This window comes from Antedon bifida, chromosome 2 (genome assembly GCF_963402885.1).
Source record: "Antedon bifida chromosome 2, ecAntBifi1.1, whole genome shotgun sequence".
Taxonomy (NCBI): domain Eukaryota; kingdom Metazoa; phylum Echinodermata; class Crinoidea; order Comatulida; family Antedonidae; genus Antedon; species Antedon bifida.
The window spans coordinates 4555759-4563647 of NC_136227.1; the positions used below are offsets into that span (position 1 = coordinate 4555759).

The following is a 7889-nucleotide window of genomic DNA, read 5'->3' on the forward strand; positions in this document are numbered from 1 at the left end:
CCAAATCCCGTCAGATGTCAGGATGAATTAATTCACTTATGGTTATCCTTGGCAATTTATTTAAAGATCGGTATACACTATCAAACTAGTTTGACAAAAAAAGTGTTGTGCCCATATATGGCGGTGATATATCCAAATAATTATGATAGTGATATGACATCATCATTGTCTATTTTGAGCACATCACATTTTTTGTCACAAAGTTTGATAGTGTAAATAGAGCTTTATATGAGTGAACAAGAGTTAAAGAAAAAACAGATAACAATCCGGCTTAGGCGATGCACTATCTAAACAACGATACCTTAAAATTATTTGTACAGAGAAAATTAATTACTCTAAAAAGAGGGGATTCAACACTATACCTCAGACACTGGTGGCGGAGAGATCAGATTATCGCTTTCTGATCCATATTTGGTCATGCTGAATGGAGTGACGTGCCCTAGACGTATGCCTACTTTCTACGTGTCCGTGTGTCTTCGCTAGGCCTACTATTTAAAATCATCATACCTTTAAATAAATTGAATTAATATTTTGTACCAAGTCAACTATCTTTGCTGGTATAATCCTATGCAAGTAAAGACTTCTAAACCATTTACTCGGTATCTTCAAAGCGAGCGCGTCAAAATTATATTAATAATCATTATTATTAATTATTAACTGCTTTATAATTTTTTTTAATTTTTTAACGCGGAGACGATTATTTCTTTATGCCGACAAGCTGGTGTCATTAATTACGTCAGAAAATTAATTATTTTTGTATTATAATGAGCGGGTTATTGAATATTATAATATTTTCTTTTCAACCGTACACCAAAGTTCTCAATTGCGTCAATACCATCAATTGACCTTATATATGGAATAACTTACCACTCAATCTAAAAGCAATACCCATCATAAATTCATTTAAAACAAAATACAAACAAATACTTATTTCAAACTATTTAGAACATTAGTATTCACAATTCCCTCAAGAATGTTTTTTTCTTTTTATTGTGTCTTTTTTGTTTAGATTTATTTGTCAATTAGACGAAAGAAAGAAGTGCTTTTTTTTTGTCTCACTTAAATTAAATAATTAAATACATATATATTTATCTGGAGGACCAAACTTAAAGCCTTGGCCTAATGCGTCCTCCTCACACAATTATATTTATTAATTTATGTTCTGTATTATGTTGTATAATTGTATTGTGTGAAACAATAAACTTAAACTTAAGCTTTGTTGTACAGTACAATAATAAGAGAAAACAGCTTGTTACTTTTCGTTATTTCGTTACAATTTAGCGTTGTAGCGGGTTCTATCACAACGTACGATTTGCAATTGTCAATTGTGCTATCATGTATTGTATTTTTGAGCCACATGGTTCAATAAATGCCCTATAATATTGCGATGACGTGTAAATAAAAAAAACTTCACTAATACTAAAAGGCTCATGTGATATTAAAAATCATTACATTTGTAAATAACAAGTAGTAGTTCAACGAATCATCTGGTCTAGTGTCAAATTCACTTGGTTAAAGCAATTCAATTGACCAATGACAATCGATAGTTCGTATAACCCATCGCTTGTGATTGGTCAAATTACTTGTGTTGCGCTTGCGCCCTTGCATTACGTCATAGTTGGAACCAAGCTTTATACAACAGACGACGTTTCAATTGACTCGCGAGTAACACGCGATAATCAGTTAATTGTAATGAAACAAACTAGCTATAATCAGAAATACACGCGTGCTATTACTTCATAGGTCATCAACCCGACATTTCGATATGGTTACCATGATGTGACGTATTGTTTTTGAAATGTGAATAAATCTCTGAAAAGGTTTTCTGTTTTGTTTCAGGTACACAGAAGTAAAAGAATATAACAACCATCGCTAATAATGCTGAAAAGAGCAGAAAAGAATATCCCCCTAGACCGGTCTGAAAAATAAAAGGAAAATTGTGAAAATTAGAAAGATATTAAACAAAACTTTTCGACAATAGGCGTATTCGATTATCTCCTCAAAACAGCCCAGTCGAATACACAGAGTTTGGGCGTTGGAAACAGTTTTGGAAAACTTGTTACAGAGATGTTCGGAAAATGATACTGCAACAAAAACAATTTAAAAAAGAGAATTCTATCTTCTTACCAACATATATGGAAATGCAATTGCTATGATGCAGTTAGACCACCAGTTAAATTGAAGAGCAATAGTAATAGCCGCGGCACGTGGGCCTTGTGTCCAAATCTCCGGGACAATCACCATTGCCATGGCTCCTGAAAGTTAAACCAAGTCACTAATTTAATTAAATCACTTGATTCTGCATCTTATCTGTCAGTAGATAAAGTCTAACCGACTATCGCAAGTCAGTAAATACGTTAGATAATCAATAGTAAATAATGATAAAGAATCATGAAAAACGCAAAACAGAAGTTATAACGCATATTGAAATGTTTTGGATTTAATTCAGTTATTTTTAGTATTTTTCTAGTATTTTTACCTGATCCAGGTGAAAACCCACAAAGGAACATATATACAGCAACAATGGACAAAACTGACCAAACTTCACCCTGTGGTTGGAATAAATAGAGGCAAAACACAATTTGATTTAAAGGTTGAACAATTTTTTATCCATCAAATGTGTTTTATTGCTACTACATAAAATGCAAAAATATTCACCGTGAATAGTAAATTTAATTCTAGTTACCACAAATGAAAGAGGTATATCTGTAGTGTACTGATACATCAGGCTATAAAGCAGGTATAATTGTGATTGTCTTAATAGTAAAGTTAACATTTACTATATTGTGTTTGAATCAACAAATGAACGTGGTAGTGTATTATTTAATAATTAGTTTTAAAAAAACGTACATTTGCTGATAGAGTCCCGGTTAGAAAGGCTGTGGCTACCGCCATAAGGGAATATGCAAGTATCAAGAAAAATCGTCTGCCAAGTTTGTCAACAAGTAATATCTGACGGTGGAAAATATTTATATGTATTATGGACAAAAGAACAAAACCAAAGTTGAATTGAATTACTGTAATGGTCGTTTTATTTGATTTCCACAAATACTACATTATATATCTCTTTATAAATAATTAACTAAGTATAAATGTGGATGGTGGTCAAAATAAGTCTAAAAATAGACTTTAAGCAGAGACCACCATTTACAAAATAGAAAAACATTAGACCTACATTGAGGTTACATTAATTAATAATTAGATAAATAAAAGGTAGAGTGGTTTATAACACTACAATGGTAGTAGTCTATGAAGCTATTTAGCTTAATATTCTCCAAAATAAATATTTTTTGCATAAAACGGCGTGTCGTTAACTATATTAGAAGCGAAAAAAAAACCCGACTTCCTGGTGGCGCTACATAAAAAAAAAAAACATTGGCTGATTAGCACAAAAATAGATTATATACCAGAGTACACATATTGGAATTTAGACTTGTCCCAAGTCTGTAGTTATTTCGAGGCTTTTAGATGTTTGTCTGAAATACAAGCTCAAGTAGTATACGAAACATATGTGCCAATACTCCGTCTGGAACCCAGACTAATTGGAATGTGTTGTAAACAATGCCTGAATATTTGTATGTTTACAAATTGTGAAGAAAATGTTTATAAAATAGTATTAATATTGTTAAGAAAACCTTACCGTTATGGTATCCGTTACTATGGTCACAAGGCCAGTACCACACGTTGCAAGCTTGATAACATCTTCACTTAAATTTGCCTCTGAAAATAGTTCGGTTGTGTAATACAACACCTACAATTAGAGAGTGAAGTCTAACGTTACCACCTAGTTCGTAGAGGGCAGTTTATAGTTATATACACAGTATACAATACTTACGGCATTTATTCCTCCAAGTTGTTGACTTGAATGGAGAAGAATTGAAATGATCAGCGGCCATTTCCACATCGGATCTTTTAACCTAAGTATATCCAGTATACCGACTGAAGAACTGTTAGAGGTCGCTTCTTGTCGACGTTCGTACAGCATCTCTTGGATTTCATCATCAACGTCATCTGTACCTCGAAGACGCTTCAAAGCTATCAAGAGGCGGTTATTTAATTTTTTATTTAAAATATTATATATATAAAATATATAATTATAATAAAATTATGTTAAAAGAAAAGATAGTGGAACAGAACACTTGTTTGGGTAAGCATTTTGAGTCATTGGAGAAGAAGGGTATAGACTTGTTTCTATTTACGTAGCGACACGTACCAATTGGCGTTTTGTTTTTTTTTATTCTTGATCAATTGCAGTTATGACACGCCATGTGTGCATTGCGCTAACGTCGTTACGGGAATTAAGCTTTACTTACAGTTCACTGCTTTGTTATATCTTATGACATCATATTCAAGTAGACTTTCGGATTCTGTCAATAACAACAAAATTATTGCATGCATAATAAGCTGAACATACCTATTAATCAAATGAGTGCCGGGGGCGGTTATGCCCTATGTTTACGTTGTCATGTCTAGCGAATTATGTTATGTCTGCAGGCAGCAAACGTCACCACCACAGAACACACCTCTCTCGACCAGAGAGGTATTACGTCTACGTGTTTTTGTAGCTAGAGTTTCTTTATCTTCTAAAGTAAATAATTCACGGCACAGTATAATACAATTTCAGAGGAAATTACCTTTATTTTTTTCAGTAGACCCACTTGAACCGGATGTGATGAGATACCATCTAGGACTTTCCGGACAAAAGAGTACAGTACATCCGATAAAACTCAGAACACCGTTCAATGCAAGCAACACAGGCCACAACTCTTGTGTGTAAAGAGGATACAATCCTAAAATCTACAAAATGTGTTGTTATATGTATGTTATCAACATTATTTTTATTTAATAAAAAGCTCTCATTCAGACTCTATCAATGGCGGACCAGGATAATACTAAACGGAAAAGCAACAACATTCATAAGCTGTCTACTTCAGAATTTAGTAGGCCTAGCTGCTGTCAAATAAACCGTGACATTTTGTATTAATATGGTATGTAGGCTATGTATTTTATATAAACATTTACCTGCGCTGAAAATATACCAAGTGACGCTCCCAATTGGTGGATAGAGCCGATCGCTCCACGATAACGAACAGGTGAGATTTCAGCCAAGTAAACTGGCGTCGCTACCGACGAAACCCCTGTGTAGTAATAAGTTTAAACATTATTAAATGTATACAATGTAGCAGCTTGTACGAATATAGATACGATATATAATAAGGTACTACTAAAAAAGACATAAACGTCCAATGCCCTTCGGGAACATATTCCTCGAGAACAATATAATTACCTCAGAGGATCGCAAATGTTATAATAAACCTTTAAGCAGGCAATATCTATAATATAATTGATATATTACCTGACGAGATACCAATAATAAAGCGACCTACGAAAACGAATTGGTAAATATTTACACGCTGACTAATTCCCATAAAAATTGATGCAATAATGGATACAACACACGTCACAAGTATCGCACTTCGTCTACAGAAAAGAAACAGAACTGCAATGCGTGACGTAATACAATATCAGTATACAATTTGTGACGTAATATTATTATACAATGTGTGACGTAGTATGATATACGTAATACTGATACGAGTATACAATGTGTGACGTAATACGATGTTGGTATACGATGTGTGACGTAATACGCTGTTAGTACAGTATGCAGTGTGTGATGTTATACGATATTATATATAGTTGTTATATACCTTGGTAAAGCGTTTCAAAGCTGTTAAAAATGTGTGTACGCTTTACATTTGTACCTATCTCATTCTGCGCATGCTAGTATGTTTAGGTAGGTTCGTGTGCAGAATCAATTTTCAACTCGACAGTTTGTAATCGTTTGGCGCGCTGTGTTAAAGATGTGATGGAAAGAAAATGAACAACAACACAGTAACCTATTCATGATAAATAGCTACTCCGCCTATAGGATGAACCTCAAATTACCTTCCAATAGCATTAGAAATGGGAGTTGCTAAAAGTGCTCCAACGGATCCTCCTACGCTGATTATGGTAATAGTAATGACCCAAAGCAACAGGATTTGACTCTCCAAAATATATTCTCCATATTGGTCAAAATGAGACTGGTTGTAAAATTTCTGTATAAACTGTAGGCGAAAATATACACATGATCAAACTGATATCATATTTGTAATGAAACAATAAACTGTAAATAGGAGAAGAGGGAATAAAGGCCAATTGACACGGACGAGCGGTAAGGGTAATGAAAAAAATTAAGATTCTATTTATTTATTTATTTATTACTATCTTTACTGAGGGTAGCCTATCCAGTTCCAAATAGAACTGATCATTCAGGGCCCTCGATAAAACATACATACAGTACAAAACCTAAAATATTAAATATTCAAATGACATAATATATATTAAAGGCTTAAAATTTTCAATGATTATATAAAATTCATATAAAAGTTAATGTTATTCCTTATGACCATTTACACACAACGCGGAGCAAATGGGCGGTGTCCGCTGAGGATAGATACGATTTTACGTTACGCTCGTCTGTGCAAATTTGCCTTTACAGAGAAAGTTGAAACTAAATACACAAAATTCAGAAAACAAAAATGCATAAGAAATTACAGTTTAAAAATAAATGTATCAAAATGGAACCATTGATTTAAATAACTCTTTGTGACTGAAATGTTTACGCTTTTTTTTTACTTAAAAAAATAGGGTAATGGGGTTATCAAGCGAAATTGTACTGGGAGGTTAAGTACTTAAGTTTGGTAAGGAGGGGAACCCAATCAGGGCGGATATTCCTTCTGTTAAAACATAAAATAAGAATATTTCAAACATACAGCAGAAGGTCCGGTCATCGCACTTAAGTTGTAGCCCAGGACTACAGATGTACCGATGGCTGCCGCAAACGAAGACACCAGCAAACAAGCAGTAATCCGTCCCTGAAATGTATAAAAGCTTTGCTTGACCATTATGATAGGCCGGCTACATAAAGTCGTCATGCACTCTTGTAAATGTAAATTGTTTGAATACTGTAGCTTTATCATAACGTTAAAAAACCAACATGACTTAAATAATAAACTTTAATCAGTATACAACCTAAGTAAACCTAAATAAGCAAAGAAATAAATCTATAAAATTCTGACTGTAAAATAAAGCTGTTCGCATTCCTGGGTCCAAATCCCGTCAGATGTCAGGATGAATTAATTCACTTATGGTTATCCTTGGCAATTTATTTAAAGATCGGTATACACTATCAAACTAGTTTGACAAAAAAAAGTGTGATGTCCCCAAATATGGCAGTGATATATCCAAATAATTATGATAGTGATATGACATCATCATGTCTATAATGAGCACATCACATTTTTTGTCACAAAGTTTGATAGTGTAAATAGAGCTTTATATGAGTGAACAAGAGTGAAAGAAAAAACAGATAACAATCCGGCTTAGGCGGTGCACTATCTAAACAACGATACCTTAAAATTATTTGTACAGAGAAAATTAATTACTCTAAAAGGAGGGGATTCAACACTATACCTCAGACAATGGTGGCGGAGAGACCAGATTATCGCTTTCTGATCCATATTTGGTCATGCTGAATGGAGTAACGTGCCCTAGACGTATACTTTCTACGTGTCCGTGTGTCTTCGCTAGGCCTACTATTTAAAATCATCATACCTTATAAATTGAATTAATATATTTTACCAAGTCAACTATCTTTGCTGGTATAATCCTATGCAAGTAGAGACTTCTAAACCATTTACTCGGTATCTTCAAAGCGAGCGCGTCAAAATTATATTAATAATCATTATTATTAATTATTAACCGCTTTATAATTTTTTAAAATTTTTTAACGCGGAGACGATTATTTCTTTATGCCGACAAGCTAATGTCATTAATTACGTCAG

The 7889-nt window shown here is 33.5% G+C and overlaps 1 protein-coding gene and 1 long non-coding RNA gene across 2 annotated transcripts; both read right to left on the reverse strand.

The window, feature by feature from the left end:
* Nucleotides 1-976: 976 nt before the first annotated feature.
* Nucleotides 977-3950, reverse strand: LOC144834736 (solute carrier family 2, facilitated glucose transporter member 3-like). Its single transcript, XM_078689642.1, has 6 exons — nucleotides 3836-3950; nucleotides 3641-3751; nucleotides 2851-2952; nucleotides 2480-2549; nucleotides 2128-2255; nucleotides 977-1918 (listed from the first exon to the last, which is right to left on the reverse strand). Exons 1-6 carry the CDS (start codon nucleotides 3902-3904, stop codon nucleotides 1748-1750), a joined length of 651 nt encoding a protein of 216 aa, XP_078545768.1. The 5' UTR covers nucleotides 3905-3950; the 3' UTR covers nucleotides 977-1747.
* A 5-nt stretch (nucleotides 3951-3955) lies between these two features.
* Nucleotides 3956-4683, reverse strand: LOC144834738 (uncharacterized). Its single transcript, XR_013611004.1, has 3 exons — nucleotides 4635-4683; nucleotides 4314-4367; nucleotides 3956-4035 (listed from the first exon to the last, which is right to left on the reverse strand). It is a non-coding gene; the product is annotated as an uncharacterized LOC144834738 (long non-coding RNA).
* Between the last annotated feature and the right edge of the window lie 3206 nt (nucleotides 4684-7889).